The sequence below is a fragment of the Urocitellus parryii genome, chromosome 12 (assembly GCF_045843805.1).
Source record: "Urocitellus parryii isolate mUroPar1 chromosome 12, mUroPar1.hap1, whole genome shotgun sequence".
Taxonomy (NCBI): Eukaryota; Metazoa; Chordata; class Mammalia; order Rodentia; family Sciuridae; genus Urocitellus; species Urocitellus parryii.
In genome coordinates this window covers 57,150,969-57,173,703 of record NC_135542.1, presented here as the reverse complement: position 1 = coordinate 57,173,703, position 22,735 = coordinate 57,150,969, and the positions used below count along the sequence as shown (strand labels likewise).

The window sequence follows — 22,735 nt, the reverse complement described above, 5'->3', positions numbered from 1 at the left end:
GGGACCATGCCTCCAACACATGAACTTTTAGGAGACATTTCTGATCAAAGCTATAAAACTACTGTAGGAATTAGGCCCAGTTTTCTTTGTGCCAGTCCAGAATTTATACTTAAATATCACTGCCCTATAGCATGATTAGAACTGCTTCCCACAGGCAAGCCCAAGTTAGTGTCCCTGATCAACTTTGCAAAGTTTGCTTTCTGCTTAGGCCGAGTTCTATAGTGCTGGCCATTGAACCTAGGGCTTTGCATGTGATAGGCAAGTCCTCTACCAATGAACTACATCCCCTAGCCCTTTTTATCTTATTTTGAGACAGAGTCTCACTAAATTGTCTAGGCTTCCTTTGAACTTATAATTCTCATGCCTCAGCCTCACAAGTAGCCGGTAGTGTAAGATATGCACCTCCAAGCATGGCTCAGGGTGAGTTCTCTACTGAATCTGGTTGAATGCCTGGCCGATGCTTTTTCAATGCTGAAAAGAAGCTGAAGCAAGCCTTCACTTTCAGGTATTTACCCGTTTGGTTCCAAACACCTTCCTACTAGCCTTCCCAGATGTGTCTGAATCCTTAGAGGGAGGTCATCTCTGACTCTTTGCTGGGGTCCTCTTGTATATTATCTGTTAAGAAAATTGGTTATATTATAGGGTGAAAGGCTAAAGCTAAAAAGAATTTTGAGACTGCCTTTTGATGTTTTTCACACTGCTACTCACAACTTATTCATTAGCTAAGAGCCAATTCAGTGGATCATAACAAACTTTCTTTTTTCTTTTTTGGTAGTTCTGGAGACTCAACCCAGGATCTTACACGTACTAGGCAATCAACCAATATTTTTAATAAATGGAAGAGAATAGGAAAAAAAATTCCAGTGCACAGCACACAGCAAGGATTGTGTACTGTTTCATGAAACTGTTTCAGCTGTTTGTGTGTGCAGGTGTGTACATCTGTGTGCCCAAGTGTACTGAGTCAAGATGGAAAGAAAATCAACTTCTTACAGATTAACAAAAGTTTTCTAAAACAATATAAGAGTTGGTCTAGATCAGTGGTTTGCAAATTATAGTTCCTAGATCAGGGTCAGGAGCTACTCAGTAGCAAAACCTGGGCACTATTAGAAATGCTGATTCTTGGCCATACACCACCTACTGAACCAGAAACAGGGGTGAGGGGAATGGAGCTGGCACTCTGTTTTTAAAACCTCAAGGTAGTTCAGAAATACACAAAAGTTTGAAAACCACTGGACTATAATTTAGCCTTTCTCAATCATGGCAGAGACTTGAGCCCTGCAGAAAAAGATCAGAGACTCGCTATTTCTTCCAAGAAGATAGCTGGCCTTCTAAACGGCAGAGGAAAGAATGGAAGCCTTAGGGCCAGAGGCTTAATTCTGTCTCAGAAGTCAAAGGGAAGGATCAGCCCAGAATAATCTCCCAAGTTTCTCTTCAGAGGTAAATTTTGGCGACTTTACTCAAGTTTTTTGAAACATAATCAGTCTAACATAGGAATTTGAATATAATTGTTTCTGCTTAAAAATATTTTTTTCTTCTTACCTCTATTGTGTTTGCAAACAATGATCCTATTATGATAATGAAGAAAAATTAAATCTGTAAGTGTTACTAAAAACTGGAAACTAAGATTTGCTGAGAGTATTCAGAATTTATCTTTAGTTCATATATCTAATTATCCCGGTCATATTAACAAATTCTCCATAGGACAATGATTTATAGCCTTTATTCAGCTTTAATCCTCTTTTGTTCACAGTACAATATTAATGAGTAATGTCTCCCATTGTAACAGTGACCCACTTCACCTTTTGAATATAGCCCTTGTGGCTCTGCTGCTTATTTTAAGAAACATGTTTTTTCTTTTCCTCTTCTCTTCCTCCTTCTCCCCAACCTGAGGGCTTGGTACCTTTTCCCATCTTAGGCTATTGTCTGTCCTTGAGCACCCACCCACCAAGGGAAGGAGATGTCAAGATCTAGGAAGTGACTATCTCCCAAATTAACAAGTGAATTTCTACACACAATCAGGGCTCAAATGAAATGCAGCCTTTAAAGAGCTTCTTTAAAAATGCTCTGTTCTCCTGGAGGAGCAGAATCACAGCCTCTAAGACAGGAGTCCCCTGTGCTTCTCCTTTCCTGTAGAGCAATAAACTTATTCCTTCTTCTCAAAACCATGTCCTTCTGTAAGGAGTATCTGCCATAGACATGCTGGGACATGCTGGGACATGCTGGGACATGCTGGGACATGCTGGGACTCAACTAGGTTGCTGGCTATAAGGAACAACGCCATTAAACTGTTTAGTCATGTCTGCTTGCAATTGATGAAGAGCTGTAAGGAGCATTCGCCATGGGCATGCTTAGCAATGACTGGTTACAATTGATAGGGAGCACAGCTCCATAGACATGTGCAAAGAACGTGCCCAGTTGACTGGACATAACAAATGGACATTGACTTTCATTGAGTGTAACCAATCACCAATGTATACCATCAACTTGGAACTGTATTTAAATTGCTTGTCCTGCCACATTGAAGAGTTTTGCTCCAAGGACATCAGTGAGACTGACCACCTGGTTGTCCGTCTCTTGACTGACTCCACCATTCCCTAACATCCAGCCATCGGCTAGAGAGAACCACCAGACAAGGATAACATCTGCTGTTTGGCTAAGAGAAGTCTCGTGGCATCGGAGGTATTTTGAGGCTCCCGGTTGCCCTAGGATTGTGTGACTCGCTTATAGTGTTTTATTAGTATGCATTGAATGCTAGTTGGAGTGCTCCAGCACACCCAACACTTTTTGCATTCATTGTTTATATTTGATGATTGGTGTGATCAAATATATGTTTGCATTTAAAGGCAATCCATCTTTGAGTAATTATTACTAGTAATGCTCGCAACACCTTCTTATTAAGTTGGATTGGGGACAAGTACAGAGCTTTCCATAACACTATCTTAATGCTATGACTTTCATGAGGGTAGAGAGCTCAAAAATTCTCCTTGAGGATTCTAACTCCCACACTCCATACATGCCATAAGCTTCACTAGTATGAAAGACAAAGTTGCTAATAACAATCTAAGTTGGCAAAGAACATACCATCCTACAAGAATAGCCAAGCTTTAAATAGACATTGACTGAATTCCAGGATGATCCAAGAGCTTTGAGCATAATACATTGTTGTATCCTTATTTATTCTCTGCAAAGAATCACTTCATTCTTTCAGACGAAAGCAAAATTCAGGAGAAAGGGAATATTTTCTTGTCAATCAACTAATCAATGTTTTCATGCCTATTGTGTACACATCAATGTAGTGGGCAACATGTAGGATGGGCATGTTTTTATGATGGGAGAGGGGATCAGAACACATGATGTAAGCAACATTAAAAAAAAAAAGCCCTAAGTGGAAAATAATGAAGGGCAAATTATGACATTATGTGAAGTGGTTTTAAGAAACAGAGATTCTTAAACTCACCCCCAGAAATGCCGACAGGCTCATCAGTGTCAGAGCCCAGGAATCTGTATTAAGTCCACCAGATGATTAAAATAAGCTGTTGAGTTTTGGAACCAGTACCTTGGAAATCCAGAAGAGAAATTTAACTTTAAGCTGTGTAATCACAGAACATCTCCTTGTAGACCTGGTGCATCTGAGCTGGGACAGGGAGGCAGGTGAGCAAAGCAGCAGAGAGAGCAGATGGTGGAACTGTACATTAGAGCTGCCTATGCCAAAGTGTCAAAGAGGCTATGGGAGGTATAAGATGAGGGCTCAAGTCAATTAGAGGAGGCTTCTTCCAAACTGAAGCTTAAAGATTGGGTAGAGGAGTCTGCCAGGAAGAGAATGCAAGAAAGGGGATTCCAGGCAGAGAAAACAGTTTATGCAGAATATGGAGGTAGTCTGGCCGCCGACATCAGGTAAGCCAAGATGGGTGCATACAAGACATCTAAGAGCTGTGCAGGAAGAAGCAGCCTAAGAAGTGTGCTTTCTTCTGAGGTCTGCTGTTGGCAGATCATCAGCTTTCTGTGGCGGGTGTGCTGTATAATGTCTCAGTCATCACACAGACTGAGACACAAGGCTGTCTTAAATAGGGTCTGTGTGCAATGTGCGGGCTACAAACACCCAGTTACTAAGGGTGCAACCTACACCACGCCTGATAATCATGGTGTTAACTGGATGAAATTTGCTTGAAGCCTTCAGTCTGCTGCCAAGGAGTGAGATGGGTGCCACTCTGGGCCTCTGGCCGTCCTAAATACTTACACAGTTGTTGAAGATTTCAAGTATGAATTTTCTGAGGTTATATTCATTTAGCCTTTCCATAGAGCTATCAGCAATCCTGATACCCAGTGGACCACCAAAGCATTTCATAAACACAAGAAGATATGTGGGCTAACATTGATGGTTCTGATAGGGAACAGACAGATATGAGCAGTGGGAACATAAGGTTATGGAAATAATTCCATGAATTGGAACCACTGTACTAAACCCTGCACGCTTTCTTTTTTAAAAAAGCAATTAACCTGCAGCTCAGCCTGGCTTAAGTTGATAGGATGTGTTATATTTCTCAGTAAATAACCTCTTATCTGCAGGAGAAATTCAGGTCCAATGCTGAGAAAAACAAGTTATCCAGAAGGGGGAAACTTCTGTGATCCTTACACAGACGAGATCCCGGAACTCAGGGAGATGAGGGTTTCTCCCCCTAAGCATAAAGTCTGTAAAAACAGGTTCCAATGAGAACCTCTTAGCATAGGTCAAAGTAACCCAGAGCTGTCATGCATGGTGGGGACTTGCAAGTTTGATGTCATCCTGCTGTCAGCCCAAAGTCAAGAGGAGGACTTGTGTGGGACTCTCTGGAAACTTCCCTGGAACCCCCAATAAAACCGGTGAGCAGCAGGGTCACAGCATCCTACTACTTTATAAGAGGACCCCCTCTCTTCCTTTGAGAATATTCCCTTTTCCCATTTCCTATCTCTTCTAATAAAATTATGCCTGACACTCTGCATGACATGGTTTGAATTCTTTCTGGCATAAATTGTAAGAATCAGGATTTGAAAAGGGGGTCTCCATGCAGCCTCAGTTTCACGGCAGGACTCTGCCCTGTAAGTTCTTGCTGCACTGTTTGGAAAAGATTTGATAGTCTCAAGCACCATTGTAACCATTAACATGTTTGTAAAATTCATACCTAATAAACAGTTTAGGATAGTTATGTTTGTGTAAAGGTTTTATCTATTAAAATTACACTGCAGATTGTTTCATGAATACTTTTTCAAATTACAAAAGTGCAGTAATGTTTGAAGTCTGTAAGTGAGGGTATGTATCTTGTTTCTAATAAGATAATTTTGTCTTTGCTTTATTTTATTAGGTAGTTACATGTCAGTGTTTAAAACATGCTATGTGGTATAGTAGATGTAAAATGAATTATTTTAAAGGGGGTAAATATAGAGGCATGAAAGAACAAGGTATATTGGTGGGCTAAACGAATGTCACTAGAAAAGGCAGAGGAGAAAGGAGGAGATGCCTATGAGAGGGTAGGAGAAGTGATCGGCATAATTAAGTAAAAGATTAAAAGGGACTGGAGATCTCAAATGCACAGAATGTGAAGTACATTGCTGGGTGTACATACATGGGCTATATTGTGTGTGGTAGGATCTAGAAGCCAAAAGGAACTGGTAGATTCATGTTGTATCTGGAAAGGTCCACCTACTCAACAAAAGTTAATCTTTGCCTTTATGGCAGCAAGGAGCTACTGGTACCAAGTTATATAAATTTAAAAACAAAATAAAAGGCCAGAAATCCAGATTTTTTCTTTTAGAAAAAAAAATCTCCAAACTTTCAAATGTTGACTCAAAATTATTTACATTATTAGTTGAACCAAACAAAATACAACTCTTGGTCTGAATGAATGCTAGTCTATCTTGATAAAGATGAATAAATTTTTATTACCTGCAAATTAAACCAGTGTTTTATTTGGTTTGTTTTGTGCCTGATTCACAGGTTGGCAAAACATAAAAACTAGGCTGAAGCCTTGCTGGGAGAACAAGAAGTCAATCAAGTTTGGAAATTTTATTCTATGATCTTATTTTCTCCATCTTGGAAGATCACTCTAAAGCAAACCCACTAAAAATGGAAGTGGCTATTCTTCCAAATAGTGTTTAAGAAAGAAAATTTTTAAATTTTAGATGTCTGTTCAATCAACTTTCAATAAAATGCAAAAGATCTCTAGCAGTTCTATGGAAATGGTGACAATTTTGAAAAAGTAGTATTTAAAGGCTTTTTTTATTGCACAAAAGACCTTTATAGAATTATTTAAATAATATCTATAAAAATCTCATTTCAGCAACTTTCTATTTAAGCTTACAGTTTGAACTAGAAAGAGAAGACTAAAAAATTGAAGAAAGTCATCAGTTTTTTCTTCACTAATATTGTGTTACAGCTTACATCAAAAAGTGAGTCAACAGCCTCTCACAGTGGCTCAAGTCTGGCAATCCCAGTGATATGGGAGGCTGAGGCAGGAGGATTGTAAGTTTGAGGCCAGCTTTAGCAATTTAGTGAGACCTCCCTTCTCAAAATAAGAAGGGCTAGACTATGTTACTCAGTGGTACAGGGCCCCTGGGTTCCACCACCAATACTGAAAAAAATTATTTTTTAAGTTAAGCCAAGCACAGTGGCTCACCTATACTATCAGCTACCTGGGAGGCTGAGAGAGAACAATTGTGAGTTTGAGGCCAGTGTGGGCAGCATAGCAAGAACTCGTCTAAAAAAAAAAAAGTCAAGAATAAAACTTTTTTCTCAAAATTGATATTTTATTAAGCTGTACTTTTTGTTTAGCACTTTTAAAAACTCTACAATAAGAATTTCTATTTTTGTGGAAATTCTATTTCTATTTTTATTGTAATCATATTATAATTATAAACAATATATATGTACATTATATACAAACTTAAATTTTCCTATCTTTTTACTTCTTGCTTCTAGATCCTTACTTGATTTTATTATTTTGTTTTTTGAGGGACTGGGGATTGAGTCCAAGACCTTGCACATACTAGGCAAGCACTCTACCACTTGAGCTCCATTCCTAGTCCAATCCTGTTTTTAATAGTCAAATAAGAAATAAGGATTCAGATATGTCTCAGTCTCAAAATCCAGTTCCTACTTACAGGCCTTAAGATTTTTGACAGACAATTAAGCCTCATTTACAAAATGTAAGTTAACAGCCTTGTGAGGACTGCATCGTGTGGGTCAAGGGAGTAAATAAGTTAAGCACACAGTCGGTACATAATAACCTTCTACTACTTCAGATGATGCAAAATAAGGAACAAAAAATATGCTACTAAAGATATACTACTTCAATGTTAAGATATTTTGAGAACTACAAAATAAAATCTGGTACAATTTGGAAACTCTTTAAAAGGCTACACAATACAATGGTGTGCCACTGTATCGTTAAATGTAATTTCCTACATATGTCGTTACTTTGAAAACATTTTTTCTCATTTTTCAATAACTTGAAGTACATTAAAAAAAAAACAAACATCGTTACACTCAGGCAAAACAATGTCAAAAGCCATGACATTGCAGCTAAAAAGTTCATTCGCTGCCTAAATTGCATGTTGTTAAATATATTTTATTCTATTTAATATGGAGCTAATCTTCTTTGCCCCCTTATAATAGGATGCTTAGTGTCTGGAAAAGGCTCAAGAAGACAGGTAGAGAATGCACAGGAGGATACAACTTTCTGATGACATTCTGTGAGAGGAAAGCTGGCTTCTCTCTAACCCTGGAATTCACCCACTCCAGACAAGGAAATCAAATAGCATGTATTCTGTCCATGTCGGTACTTGGCCTGTCTGCCACTGTCCTGGGCAATCAGTCGAGAATGCACAAGTTTTCTCTTTCTCTCTGACCCACAGTTAAAACTGGAACACGCCAGCATGCTGCAGAGCTCTACTAGATTAAACTCCCGGGTTTGCAGACTGGGATCCACTGCCAACACCCCACCGAGTTCTGAGATCCACCCCCGACAAGCTCCACCCCCGACAAGCCCCACCTTCAAGCCCCGCCCCCTCCCCCCTCGCCCAGGATATGCACATGCGTACAAGGAGGATTTAGAGCGTTCCCCCTGGCCAGGTCCCCAGGCCCATCTGCCACGCAGCCAGTCCCTCCTGCCCTTCTTGGGGCGGCCGACTTCACCATTTAGTAGTACGCATGTGCAGACCAGTGCAGCCCAGCAAGCCTTTAGCGAGTGGGGGTGGGGCGGCAGGCCGGTCCCAGCCGCCTGCGCACGCTCGGGACATGCGCAGTGCAGAGGCTGAGGCGCCAGCTGTCGATTTGGAAGTTCCGGGGAGAGAGCGCATGCGGGAGTGTACGCGTTGCCGGCGAAGAGGGGAGCCTGACGACTCGGAAATTTGAATACCACAGTAGCATGGAGTGTGACCTCATGGAGACTGACATCTTGGAGTCGTTGGAAGACCTAGGGTAAGACTGCCAGGGCACGGGTCTCTCAAACCCCACACTGCTGACGCCCCGAGAACTCCTTCTGCGCCCAGTCGGGAGACACCTGCCTCTCCACGCCTCACCCCGTGGCTCCTGCTGTCGCTTCCCTGTGGCCCCGGGACCCCCAATGCCACGTCCACTGCCTTCCGTGCGGGCTCGGGCCCTCCAGCCCCAATGCCCCTAGTCTTGCCCGGAGCTCCCCGTAGCCGAGTTGCCCGCAGCGTTTGTCAGTCATGCGTGTCATTGTCTGGGCTTTGGTTCTCGCCACCCCCATTCCCCGAGCTTCTCTGCTTGCTCCCGTCTTTCTGCACTACCCCCACTCTAGAGGTTGCCAAAGTTGATTGTTTTCCTACTTGTCCTCCAAATTTCCTGCCCCTGCTTTGAGCCTCTGTTTCTACCACACCCCACTTCTCTCAAAAAAAAAAAAAAAATCTCCTTTGCCCAGTCATCCTCTGCATGCACCTTGGCTTCGCTAAGGCACATGTTGGGCGCTGCATGCGTCCCTCTAGCCTGCTCAGCTGTGCACCTAACCTATCACCACCTCTCTGGGAACAACTGACAGTTTTCTCAGTCTCTGACACTGCCGTCTTGAGCCCCTTTAGACTAGGATCAATCTTCAGCCACCAAGAACCGGCATATTTGTTTGCATTTTCTCTCTCCCTCTCTTAACAGTTACCCAATCATAATTCATCATATCTCGGAGCTTGGAAGTAGGGCTTCTTATCACACTGGGTCACCCAGATCAATTTACTCTATTAAATTTGAGAACTTGGAACCTCTTGGGCTAAATATGGTTCCAGAAACAAATTGTATGATTCAGTATTTGCTTACAGGTACTATATCAAAAAAAAAAAAAAAGAAGAAGAAGAAGAAGAAGAAAATAAAAAAGTACAGATTTAGCTAGTTGTGTTTATAAGTAACTAGTCCTTTGTCACAACATTCCTTATGACGTTTCCAGGACGTAGAAACCCTTAAGAGAAACCTTTCTTTAGGAAAACACCCTTAAGGGTGTGTTTGCTGTTTTAGTAGAAATCTTTAGGAAAGGCAGCAGTGGTACTTATCTTTCTTTGTCAAAGTGAATTACCATTGTTCTTTTCTTTGAAACTTGATCTAAATGTTCATGAATGTTCCAGGCTTTAGGGGCTTATTTCTTTCATTAGGGCATAAATGACACTTCAGGTTTAGGTGTTGAAGGAGTGGAATGAGAGGAGACAGATTGGCCTTCTTTAAATGTAATCCTTCCATATGAATAAAAGGTCACTTCACAGTTGGCCATGGATGCAGTTTCTTCTCCTTATTGTTCTTTTACCTATGTTTTTTTAAACTATGTTTTGTTTTCCTCTTGGGTACTATGAAAGTAATTATTACTATAATAATTGTAGTCAAGTAAATCATTAGGTTGTAATATAAATCAAGGAATTTTTATAAATTTTAACGTAATTTGGTGACTCAAATGTTAAAATACATGCTTAATTGATTGACACGTCCTTTTATTCAGTGAAAAGTGTTAGAGGTGAATGACTATCTTTTTGTCTCTTAACTTGGCACACAGTAGGAATTCAGTAACTACTTGTTGAATAAGTTAATAAAGTCTAAATATGAAATACAAGAAGGAATTTCTAGGCCCAGTCTCTTCTTTCCAGTATCTATTAACGTGTGATTTTTTTTTCTGTTTACATTCTAGACTATGTATAATTTCAATAGTCTTTTTATTTATTTTTTATTTTATTTTTTGTAGTTGTAGATGGACAGACAGAATGCCTTTCTTTTTTTTTTTTTGGGTGGTGCTAAGATTGAATCCAGTGCCTCACATGTGCTAGGTAAGCACTCTGCCAATGAGCTACTGCCGTAGCCCCAATAATCTTTTTTTTTTTTAATCTTTTTTTGTACTAAGCATTAAACCCAGGGATACATCACTGATCTATATCCCCAGGACTCCCTGCCCCCCTTTTTTTAACAGTACTGGGAATTGAACCCAGGAGTACGCTATCTCTGAGCTATACCCGTAGATCTCTTTTTAAAATTTTATTTTGAGATAGAGTCTCCCTGAGTTCCCATGCTAGTCTCTTATATATATTCCTCCTATCTGAGCCTCTCCAATAGCTGGGATTACAGGCATATGCCAGCATTCCTGGCTATAATCTCAATTTTATGTTAAGCTTGCATGTTTGCTTTGCTTGCATTTTTTGTGAACACTGGGGATCAAATCCAGAGCCTTGCACATGTGAAGAAACTACTACCACTGAGCTATACCCTCCCCCACTTTTTAAAAATTATTTTTTATTTTGACACAGAGTTTCTTTAAGTTGTCCCTATTGGACTCAAACTTGCCATCCTCCTGCCTCAACCTCCCTAGTGGTTGGGATTACAGGCATGTGCCACCACATCCTGCTTCCCATTCTATTTCTTTTGTAAATGTAATCTCACATTAATGTTAAGCATATATAATGTCATCTTTAATAATAATGTTTTAATCAGTATTTCATTTAAATAAATATAAAACAATCTGAACATATGTATTTAAGATTATTTTGAATAGCAAAACCTTAAATTCTAGAATAAGGTAATGGGTGTTTATTATTGTCATGAATGTTTGAACATTTTATAAATTTTTATGATTGCTTTGGGATTATTTACAAAAGATTAGGATTCATACGTACTGATTCAACTGACCAACAGTTATTAAAGTAATCTTGATATTTTTCTGGTACTACTAATATGTTTTACTTTTTTTTTTTTTTTTTTTTGGACAAGAGATTGAACCCCAGCATTGCTTTACCCTAAGCCACATCCTCAGTCCTTTTTATTTTTTATTTTGAGACAGGGTCTCTTTCTAAGTTGCTTAGGGCCTCACTTATAATTTATTCATTTTTATGGTGATAGAGATTGAACCTAGGGATGCTCTACCACTAAGCTACATCACTAGCCCATTTTATTTTTTAAGACAGTATCATTAAGTTCCTGCAAACCTGCAAACATCCTGCCTTAGATTCCAAATAGCTGGAATTACAGGCATATGCCACCTAACCTGGCTGTCTTACTAACCTTAACCGCCATTAAGTGTAGAAAAAGAAAGTAAATGTCTAATTAGAAAGTTTTTTTGGGGGAAGGGGGGTTGAAAGAAGTCACTAAAAACCTAACCTAATTGATTTCTGGAAAAAATCTAGCATAGATAACTTAAAAGCTTTATTTCTGAAATAGTGCCAGTATAATTAGCTATCACTTGTTAATTGGTTTTAATATTTCATAACAGTAAGGAAATAAACCTGAAATAAGAGCTTTCAGTAAATGTACAAAAGTTGACAATTTAATATTAGATGTGGTTCTGTTAAATATTCACATATAATCTGAAGAATGTAAGTACAGTTACCTTTTGGCTTATTTTTAAAATGGTTCAGCAAGTTCTGTTTTGTTTACATTTGCAAGTTTAGAAATTGGTCATCATAATTTACCCTTTTAAATATTGCTTAATTATATAAATAATACATAGACTATTTTACCTGTAGTCTCCTAGGGGGGCTTTATATTCTTCTGAAGTGTAATTCCTTTTTCACCAGTTACAAGGGCCCATTGTTGGATGATGGCGCACTGTCTCAAGCAGTCTCTGCTGGAGCCAGTTCCCCCGAGTTTACTAAACTCTGTGCTTGGCTGGTATCTGAATTAAGAGTGCTCTGTAAACTAGAGGAAAATGTTCAAGCAACTAACAGTAAGTAAACATTTATTTAGAGGTGTAAAGTATAAACATAAAATTGTATTGTCAGTTAACATTATTGATACTAAAGCTTAAATTTCATGGGTTTTTTTGTAAATGTAAAGAATATTTTGTTAAAGAACCAATATACTTTTTTTCCTCCATAGTTTTTTAGAGATAAGGTGATTCAGAAGTTTAAAAAACAGAATGTAGTCATGTAACTTTAAAAAAAATTGTGGAGACTGAAAAGACCCTGTTACTGTAATACAGAAAAACAGATAGCGTATGGAATATATGAACTTTCCATTTTTTGCATAATATGTATCATGAGATCCTGAATTGGTGGCTAGAACTAGAAATTTTTCCTTTAAGGACTACTAGATTCCAGAAGCACATTATATCATGTAAAGCAAATGTATTATAATTCTGCTGTGCTATGGAGGAAGAAAACTGCTTAATCAAGAACCTTATCGTAAGAATGTATCATTAAATACATCAAGACCAGATCCAGCACCATCAGATTTATAGGGCTGAGAGCTGCTTTATATTGTCAATTTTGTCATCTCTTGAGCATTAGTTTGTCAACTCTGCAAAAGAGACAAAAACTTGGAACCTGACACTCCACCATCTGGTTCCTTGTTGCCATAAGTAAACCTATAATAGGAGACAAACAAAAATGCCCACCTGTTAACCCCACCCTTAGGAAAAACAATACCCATAATCCCCTCCCCCCACACATAATCCCATTTTGAAGAGTTTACTCACTTGCATGTTAGTGTTTAATGTAGACATGTTAGTTGCATCCACTTCTTGTCTGTGAATATGTGTTTTCTGGGCTTGGTAAGCAGGCACTTTACCACTGAGCTTTTCCCCAATTCTAATTATTAAGGAAAGTCAGGTGTAACAATAGCAGAGCTTAGGATCATTGTACTTACAAGTTCTAAGCACTTTACATATCTTAACTCAGGGCAACCCTGTGGGCATATTTGATTACTCTCATACATTTTAACAAAGAAGCTTAAAGAAGTTTTGTCACATAACCCATTGGAGGCAGAACTAGGACTCAACCTCAGCAGTCAAGTTCAGAGACCCTGTTCTTAGCTACAGTACCTCTTGACCTAACATGTCAAGAAATTGTAAGATTTAAACTTGCAGCCCCTTTATTTAAGTGGCGCATTATATGGAACCCAACACATAAAACAGGTGAGAAAGTATAGCTGATCTGCTTGACTTGGAGAGGGGGGTACTTTTAGCACAGATATTTTCTCCTGGTCCTCCCTAGCTGCCTGTGAAGGACCTCTATGGAACTCCAGGCTGCATAGATGACAGCTGAGAAAACACTGATAATACAGTCTTCCAGTGTTACTACCTCACTTCCCCAGGTGCCTCTAAAGGAGCACTGTGGAACCCAACATTTATAAATCAGTTTGCAGAACATTGATAATACAATCCTTGGACTGGGGTCAGATAAATTAAAGTTTAATTTTTACCCATCTTTGATACGGAATATGGAACCATCAAAATGATACAGAAGAAAGCAACCCCATCTTTGGCTTACCCAAAGCCTGTTTACTGTTTACCTTTTTTCACATTATGGAAATATGAACTATAAGTTATATTAGCTGCCTTCAAACTTAGTCTAACTGGGAATATTAGGTACAAATGAAATAACTGGAGATTAGTACAGTAATTAAATGCTTCCCTATGTGGTTCACAGGCAGAGCTATAGTACTTGGAGAAAGTTTGTCAAGGAGCAAGACCGCTGGGTTTTTGGATAAGTGGGATTTGCTGGAGGAGAAGAGAGCAGTAGGCTTATCAGTGACAGGAAATAAATGAGGGCTTAATGAGAAGATGACTGGCACCAATAGAGGGATTATTTGAGGAAATGGTAAGTAGATGATGATAATCGAATGAGCAGGGAAGGGCAAACATGAGTAGCTGTGAAGATTCATTAAAGGCAAACTGAAAAAATTAATTACATGAGGTATACATTAGGAGCCATTAAAGATTGTCATATAAAGGAATAACCTAATGTGCAGTGTAAGAAAGAAATTTTCAGTGGTATAAGAAAGAATAAATTAGAAGGGAAAGGAACTCAAGTTTGGAAAGGCCTATTAAAATTTCAGTTTTTAAGATGTAATTGTTATGCTAATGGAAAAACAACAGTATTATTAAATAAGATTATTTTAATTCTTGAAAAGGTCCAAGTGAGGCTGAAGAATTCCAGCTTGAGGTGAGTGGGCTACTAGGGGAGATGAACTGCCCATATCTTTCACTGACCTCTGGGGATGTGACCAAGCGCCTTCTCGTACAGAAGAACTGCCTCCTTTTGCTCAGTAAGTTCATGGCTATTAGAATGTAGTTATTTTTTCTATTTATGTTTTTCATGACTAATAAACTGATTTTTTAATTCTGTTATGAATGTAATACTACTACTATTTTAAACAAAATGTTCTTAAATTTCCGATTTAGGAGCAGATTGTGGGCAAATGCACTGGTAGCATTGTTGGCTTTATGATTGGTGCTCCTTTATTATTTCTCCTTTGGTGGTTCTCAGGCTGTTTTGCTTCATCTGATGTGACCAATGGTATGCTGGAATGTTAAAAGAGTGTGTGATTGTTAAACCTTTGCATTCTAGACCAGAAGCACATTTTTAAGTAGACTGGGAAGACAGTGTGGAAATAACAAAGGCTTCACTTATTAATTCTTTGAGAAGAGTAAGCATTTACTAGATAGAGTTAATGTAATTATTAAAGTAATTTATCTTATTTATATGTGTTTGTGGTTTGAATTATTTGGAGGGTTTTGATTTATTTGTAAACATTCTGTAATAACACTTGGATAGTTCCTATACTTACTGATCATTCCAGGAAGTAAGATTTTATAAAAAGTTCTTTCCTTCCATGTTTTTTATATACTAACAATTGTTTGCCTTTTCACCATGAAAAATAGTAAATAGACTTCAAATTTTATTGCCTTGTGTAAACTTTATAATAAACGCAACCAGTAATCTTAATTCAGAATTGTTATATCATTCTAAAACACATTTAAACTAAGCTTTGGTTAATTGATTATTAAGTTCTTGTTATGATAAACACTATTCAAAGGATTTTTAAAGTGTCTCTGAAAAATTATACTTCATATTGCAGTTCTGAAGATTTAAGTTTTTTAAAAAGTTGCTCATAGTCATTATACTTGGGCACTAAGTTATTCCAAAATCCCTTTCTTAACTTCCCCTTGGTCAAGTGATTGCTGCTGGAGGAGGGGGAGTATGCACATAAGGGTAGGTATTGCTTTAGGTATTGATGTTGCTGCATATGGCTCTTAGATTTTCATTCAGTTGTATAATTCCATAACTAGCTCAAAAGCATTGTATTCAGCTGACTCCCTCTGTACATTGTTTACCCTCACCAATAGTATTTGACACTTAGAATATGTTAATATGCAGGAAGGTAACAGCTGTATAGAATAACTAGTAATGACCCTGAATTGCTCAGAGTTTAGCTTTTTAGCCTTGATACTTATAAAACCCACTTTAAATGTAAATCTTCATAAAACGTTTTTATATCTTCCCCATTTCTTAATCAGATTGCACTGAAATTATTTTGGACTCAGGGTCATAATAATAGACTTTATTTTTAATGTGCTATCACCTCAAAAGCTTTTCAAGACTATCAAACTGTTTGCTCCTCAATTAATGACTAAATCAGCCAAAGGTTACTTGTCTTTTAATTTTTCATATATGCACTCTGTTTCCCTCTTTGCCTTTGCCTCCACTGTTTCCCCTTTCTAAAGTGTTCTCAGTTTGTAACCTCTCTTTCATTCCAGCATTTTTGATACATACTCATTGCTGCTCTGTGTAACTATTTCTCATCTTTCCCCACACATCGGTTGTCACATCGTGATGCTATAATTCTACTTCCAGCACCCTTGCCTCCCAAATTGAGTCCTTTAGCATATTATATTTTGAGGGGAAGAACAAATAAACTTCATGAGAACTGTTCATGAAATAGAATAGTCTTGGAGAGGTAGAAAAAGTCACTCGTGTCAGAATAAGGACTCTGCTTTGGCTATTCTTTGGCCTTTTGTAGTCCTCAGATTGTTTCCTGTGGGTAAGTTAAGTCAGATCACAGTTTCTAGTAGATGAAGAGTTAGTCATCTTTTTTGGGGTGAGACTATGTCTTTATTCTCAACTAGATCATAAGTAGAGATACTCTCTGGTTTATTTTTTGTAATATCTCTAATGCATTTCCTTTTGAAAACATCAGTCACATTTAAAGCTTTTTTCATGGTAATTATATTGGTGAACTAATTTTGTTAATACATGAACTATGTTGTCCCAAATTTAGAGAATCTTTTTATTAAATCATTTTGTGTGTGATTTTCTAGAACAAGGGTTGGCAAACTTTTTCTTAAAGAGCCAGGTAGTAAGTATTTCTGGCTGTGCAACCCATGCACTGTCTCTGTAAAAACTATGCAACTCTGCTGTTGGAGCAGGAAAGCAGCCACAGACAATGAGTGTGGCAATCTGCTAGTAAAACCCATAACAACAAGTGTTTATTTTCATAACTCTGGGTTTTACTGTTTAGATGTTTTAACACATAAGTGCAGGTTGCTATATGGAACACATTAAGATTTTATCAAATCTACTTAGAATGGCCTTTGCAGAAATTTAGCTGTGTTTATTGTTTTAGAACAGAACTTGGCAGCTTTTCAGAAATGATTTGCCCAATTATGGTCCCCCTGTGCTCCTAACCTTACACCTTGAGGGTAGTAAATGAGATATTCAAACTGATCAGTGTTTTGTACTTCCCATAGGACTTAAGGGCCTACAAAATGTCTTTGTCTAAAACTACCCTCTTAGAATTATTTCCCTTTGCCACATAACCTGAAAGTCTTAAGATTCAAATGATTCTTAACTGTCATTTTATAAAAATTGAAATGTCCTTGGGAAGTTTAAGGGAATGGAATTTAATATTTGGACTTTCAATTGAATTGCCTGAAACAGACTGTGGCCCTCACTATACATGGCTAAAAATCAGCACTCAAGGGCATGATATTGACACAAAGGAGATTCTGCCAAAAAGTGATTTGAAGTTTTGTTGTTTTCGGGGAATGAGGTAAGAAAAGTAGGGGGAAGGGCACCCTGAGGAGGGCAGAGATGGAGGAGGGCTTTCTTCACCAGCCAGACAGTAGCATGAGGATGCTGGAAACATGGAAAGGAACTTTGGGGAGTTGGTGCCTTCCCACTTCTCCCGCAAGTTAAACGGTTGGTTTAACAGGCTACCTTATTATTGGGAGACAAGAGAGCAAGATAGATAGATCACTGGTGCTCACAAGTGGGGAGAAGTTAAAATACACACTCACTCACGTATATGTTACATACATACATATGTGTGTGTGTGTGTGTGTGCACTTTTTAACCGTCACTAAAAATTGGCCACCAATCACTTTCTACAAATTGTTTAACAGATGCCAACCCTTGTTCTGGAGGTTCCTTAATGGTAGAATGCAAGAATCCAAATCTGTAAATGTGATCTCCCTTGATCCTTTGGTTCCAAAGAAGAATTGCTTATTTTTAAATTGACTTTTAAGCATTATATATTGGTGAAATACCTGAATTACATAACCAGTATCTATGTTATGTCATTTACAGGTAAAAATGTTTTTTCTTTCGTGTTTTTATCCATTCTTGCAGCTTTAAAAGTTACATATCATTAGGTCTATAGAGTTGTGACTCCAGACTTATGACTATTAACTATAGCTGTATCTCATTTGAAATCTTATTTTGTTTACTTCAGCATACCTCATCTCAGAACTAGAAGCTGCCAGAATGCTCTGTGTGAATGCTCCTCCAAAAAAAGCTCAAGAAGGAGGCGGTAGTGAGGTCTTTCAAGAGTTGAAAGGCATATGTATTGCTCTAGGAATGTCCAAACCTCCAGCCAATATAACTATGTTCCAATTCTTCAGCGGGATTGAAAAAAAAGTAAGACCTTTAGTACCAGATTGTAGTGTATTAAAGGCATAGTCCTACATTTGTTTGAAATGAAACATTAAGTTTATTTCTCTTAATGGGAACCTGATGTTCATATTCTTAAGTAATTGTTACTAAATGAGTTTTGGGTTTTAAATCCTAGATGCCTTAAAGAGAAATTAGTGTTTTAACATTTTACAAAACATATTAGCATGTTTCTTTTTCAAAAAGGAAACTTGACTCCTTGGTTTATGAGCTGACATAAGCTAATGTAAAAATAATTAAGATATAAGTCCTTTTTAAAATTTGTCATTGAACTTTTACACAATTAATTTTTAAGGTCTTTATCATTAAATGATATCACCCTATCCCATTGACTGGACTGAAAAGGATGTTAATATTTGTCTAATCCAGTCACTCTGGGTCTTATATATTTGGGTTGGCCAGATTTTTCTTAAAGGTCCAGGTAATAAATATTTTTGGCTTTTCAACCCATGCACTGTCTCTGAAAATGATGCAACTCTGCTGTTGCAGCAGGACGCAGCCACAGACAATGTAATTAGCAAACTAGATTTATTGACTGCTAATTTAATCTAGTATGTGAAAATGAATTGGAATTGTTTTCATACCACGTCTTGGCAATAGTTATTTTTGATGTAATTGATTAGGAACAAGCAATTTTAACAACAACAAAAAAAAAATGAGTAAAAGAGGATGGTATTTGTTGTAGCAGAATTTTTCCTTATATGCATATCTGCTGGACTCTGAGAATTGGTACATTTGCAGAGTGGAGTAGATCGACACCATGATGCACAGATTTGGCTGAATGCTACAGGGGCGCAGCAGTGTATCTAGTCCATATTTTTCTGTGTTCATTCATTCATTCAGCAAGCGCTCATTGAGGGCACTGTTATCAGGCACTGTTCTAGGTCCAGTGAAGAATTCATGCTTCTGTAGGCTCGTGAGGAGTGGGACAAGTGAGTGTTTCTCATGGGTCTTTACATTTTCGTTTCAAAACATCCTCCACCTTTGCCTCTGTCAGGAATCTTCTTTTGATGACAAGATATGATGGGATTTAGGAAGATGAGGATATGTTTTACTTTCAGATTTTTTGTTCATTTATTTATGTTTTTGTGTCAGTTAAAGGAAACATTAGCAAAAGTTCCACCTAATCATGTGGGAAAGCCTTTACTGAAGAAGCCAATGGGACCAGCCCACTGGGTAAGTAGAGATCCTCGGGTAAACTGTAAGGAACCATCTGTTCCATGACTTTTGTGTGAGCACTTATATTTTGTGCTTTTTAAGTTGTGTTTCCTAATACATGGTTTTCTAGATGAACAGCCTTAGAATCATTTTTGTGAGTCTCAATATTTATGCAGAATAATTCTGTGTAAGATTAGAAGTACTTATCTCATAACTTTTAAAATTTTCACAAGCTGAATAAAATAAATTGAAGTTCAGTGTAATGCTTATTTCTAATCACCAAATGGATTCAAGCCAAAAACGTCATTGGGCAGAGTTTCACACAGTGAATTGTGAAAAGCTAAACAAGAATTTTGTACTTTACACAATCTTTATTATGTTTTCAGGCTTAACATACTTTTTGCCTAGTATTTCAGTAACTATTAATGTATTACCAAGTGGAAAGGACTACGTGTGTTAATTACTAGGGATTGCAGTTTAAGGGAAACAGATAAAATACAGTGTCTCTTCTTTAGGAACACATGGTCAAGTGCTTTAAATTCTAACTGGTCTTTTTAATTTTACTTCAGGAAAAGATAGAAGCAATTAACCAAGCCATAGCTAATGAATATGAAGTTCGGAGAAAGCTGCTAATAAAACGTTTGGATGTCACTGTTCAGTCCTTTGGCTGGTCTGACAGAGCTAAGGTACCTATTAAATAATTTAAAAGTATAGTATTTATAGACATGATCCCTAAACATCTAAAGGGAAGGACCCTACCCCATCCCTAGCTGCACTTTTACTCCTACTGTATCAGCAAGTCTGGCAGCCATACTTACACAGATAAGTCTTGACTAGGTAGGAGCAGTGGTGAGTATGTAACTTTTCCTGCCATCTGGAATTTAGTAAATATTGTCATCAGATCTTTAACTTGCTTAATATGAGTGTTAAGTTGTTCTGAAAATTGATATTTTTCTTTGAACACTTTTCTTTCCACAGAGTCAGACAGAAAAATTAGCCAAGGTTTATCAGCCGAAGCGTTCAGTCTTATCTCCTAAAAGCACTATTTCTGTTGCTCATCTTTTGGCTGCAAGGCAAGACTTGTCAAAGATTTTAAGGACAAGCAGTGGTTCCATAAGAGAAAAGACTGCCTGTGCCATCAATAAGGTGATTAGAGTACCTTTAATTTTTTAATTTTAATTTTAAGCTAATATATTTAGCTTCATTGATAAAGTGAGATAGTTTAAAAATATCTTTCTTACTCCATAGGTGTTGATGGGCAGGGTACCTGACAGAGGTGGTAGACCCAATGAAATTGAACCTCCACCCCCAGAGATGCCACCATGGCAGAAAAGGCAAGATGGCCCCCAGCAGCAAGCAGGAGGTCGAGGAGGAGGGAGAGGTGGTTATGAACATTCCTCATACGGTGGACGTGGAGGTCATGAACAAGGAGGAGGGAGAGGTGGACGTGGTGGCTATGACCATGGTGGCCGAGGGGGAGGAAGAGGAAATAAGCATCAAGGAGGCTGGACAGATGGTGGGAGTGGAGGAGGAGGAGGAGGAGGAGGTGGCTACCAAGATGGTGGTTATCGAGATTCAGGTTTCCAGCCAGGTGGCTATCATGGTGGCCACAGTAGTAGTTATCAAGGCGGTGGTTATAGTGGTTTCCAAACATCTTCATACACAGGAAGTGGATACCAGGGTGGTGGATACCAGCAGGACAACAGATACCAAGATGGTGGGCACCACAGTGATCGAGGTGGTGGTCGTGGTGGGAGAGGTGGTCGAGGAGGCCGGGGTGGTCGTGGAGGCCAGGGAGGTGGGTGGGGAGGAAGGGGGAGCCAGACTTACCACCAAGGGGGTCAATTTGAACAACACTTCCAGCATGGAGGCTATCAGTATAATCATTCTGGATTTGGACAGGGAAGACATTATACTAGTTGAGGCTACAGAACCTTACATTTTGCTAGAGCTCAAATAATAGAAACTTAGTTTCAGAATCCTGAGTCCAGCATCTATTTTGAATTAATGTGAGACCACAGGTGGTGGCAGGCAGATAGATTCCTGCTTGGCATAAACATTGTAGGTCTTCCTTTGATTCTGTTTTTTTTTTTTTTTTATTGTTGTTGTTTTTAATGGACTTACATAATGCTGTTTATTTGAGAAACACATACAACATCTCTCCTTTCTATGAAAAAAAGTTTTTAAAAGGTAATTAAAGTTGCCTTTAATTGACCAGTAGACTAATTCCACAGTCAGAACATGCATACTTTTTTTTGAAGAAATTACTTGAATAAAGTAGTTTTCAATATGCAGTTTTGAAAATGAGGATTCACCTAGACTTTTTTTAGATTTACTACTAGGAAATCATCCTCATATTAACAATCCATTTATATGTGTTTTGTGTAAAATATTGTAATGCCTATTTTCCGAGCACAATTCTGCCCCGATTGGCATTTTATTCAGAGAGGTTGTGCCACATTTGCTTCATGATAGACCCATTAGGTCAGTTCCTATTAAATGAGCTCTTCTGCAGATAGCACATTCAGTAGCCTTATTCAGTTGATGGAATACTGTACCATATGCTCAACTCTGAAAACCTTGAACACGGCCAAATTCCATAAAGACTATAAAAGCAAACTAAGTTGTGAACCTATAGTACATTTAGGCATTTAGTTAAGTATAGCAACTCAAACTGACCTGCATCCATCCAAAACAAGTTCCTTGTTCAACCTTGTTTTTACTTGAAGTCTGCTAGAAGAAATAGCAAACCGAAATTTGTTTTATGCACGAGTTAATACCACTGGCTCAGCAAATACAAGTTAGTTTGCTTCGGGCAGGAGACTCTTTTGTAATGGAAGAAATGCACTACAAAGTAAGGTAGATTTTGCTTAGTGCAGGAGGCCCTTTATTATTGCTGCAGAAAACAAAAGCCTGGCTGAGTTGATGTTTTACATTCTCCTTTACTGAAATCTACACGCCATGATGCTTCTTGCTGGGTTTTTGTATACATAAACATTGTCAAGCTGTGAAAGAAAATGGCTGGAGGTGTGCTTTGTGTGAAAGGTGAGCAATAAAGTATCTGTATGTTCTCTCTTTGGTTTGAGTTTTATTTTAGCTACTTTTGAATACTAACAATTCTGGATACTTGGGTCAAGCTTATGAGCCAAGGCTTTTGTTCCCAAAGATTCTTGAGTATTTACTTAAAACGTAGTTAAGTAAAAGGTCACACTTATCCTAAAACCCTAAATAAGTTAAAAAATGATCATTTCTGAATTTACTTTTATAACAATAGGGCTAGAAATATGCATTACTCAACTCCAGCCACTAGGTGTAGCTGTTGCCACACCTAAGATAAATCAATGTCTCTAATCTTGGGAGTTTTGTTTCTCCATTCTTCCTAAAAAGGGCGGGGGGG

The 22,735-nt window shown here is 38.2% G+C and overlaps 1 protein-coding gene across 1 annotated transcript; it reads left to right on the top strand.

The window, feature by feature from the left end:
- Positions 1 to 8,297: 8,297 nt before the first annotated feature.
- Fam98a (family with sequence similarity 98 member A) lies at positions 8,298 to 22,411 on the top strand. The gene is made up of 8 exons (XM_026396071.2): positions 8,298 to 8,452; positions 12,028 to 12,176; positions 14,363 to 14,497; positions 17,963 to 18,147; positions 19,276 to 19,356; positions 19,908 to 20,024; positions 20,317 to 20,484; positions 20,587 to 22,411. Exons 1-8 carry the CDS (start codon positions 8,400 to 8,402, stop codon positions 21,259 to 21,261), a joined length of 1,563 nt encoding a protein of 520 aa, XP_026251856.2. The 5' UTR covers positions 8,298 to 8,399; the 3' UTR covers positions 21,262 to 22,411.
- Positions 22,412 to 22,735: the final 324 nt, after the last annotated feature.

Excerpts from the sequence above, each read along its gene's own strand:
- Fam98a (XM_026396071.2), top strand. The coding sequence starts at position 8,400 with ATGGAGTGTGACCTCATGGAGACTGACATCTTGGAGTCGTTGGAAGAC. Across the intron at positions 14,498-17,962 it reads GAACTGCCTCCTTTTGCTCA|CATACCTCATCTCAGAACTA; the intron begins GTAAGTTCATGG and ends TGTTTACTTCAG. Across the intron at positions 20,485-20,586 it reads CTGCCTGTGCCATCAATAAG|GTGTTGATGGGCAGGGTACC; the intron begins GTGATTAGAGTA and ends CTTACTCCATAG.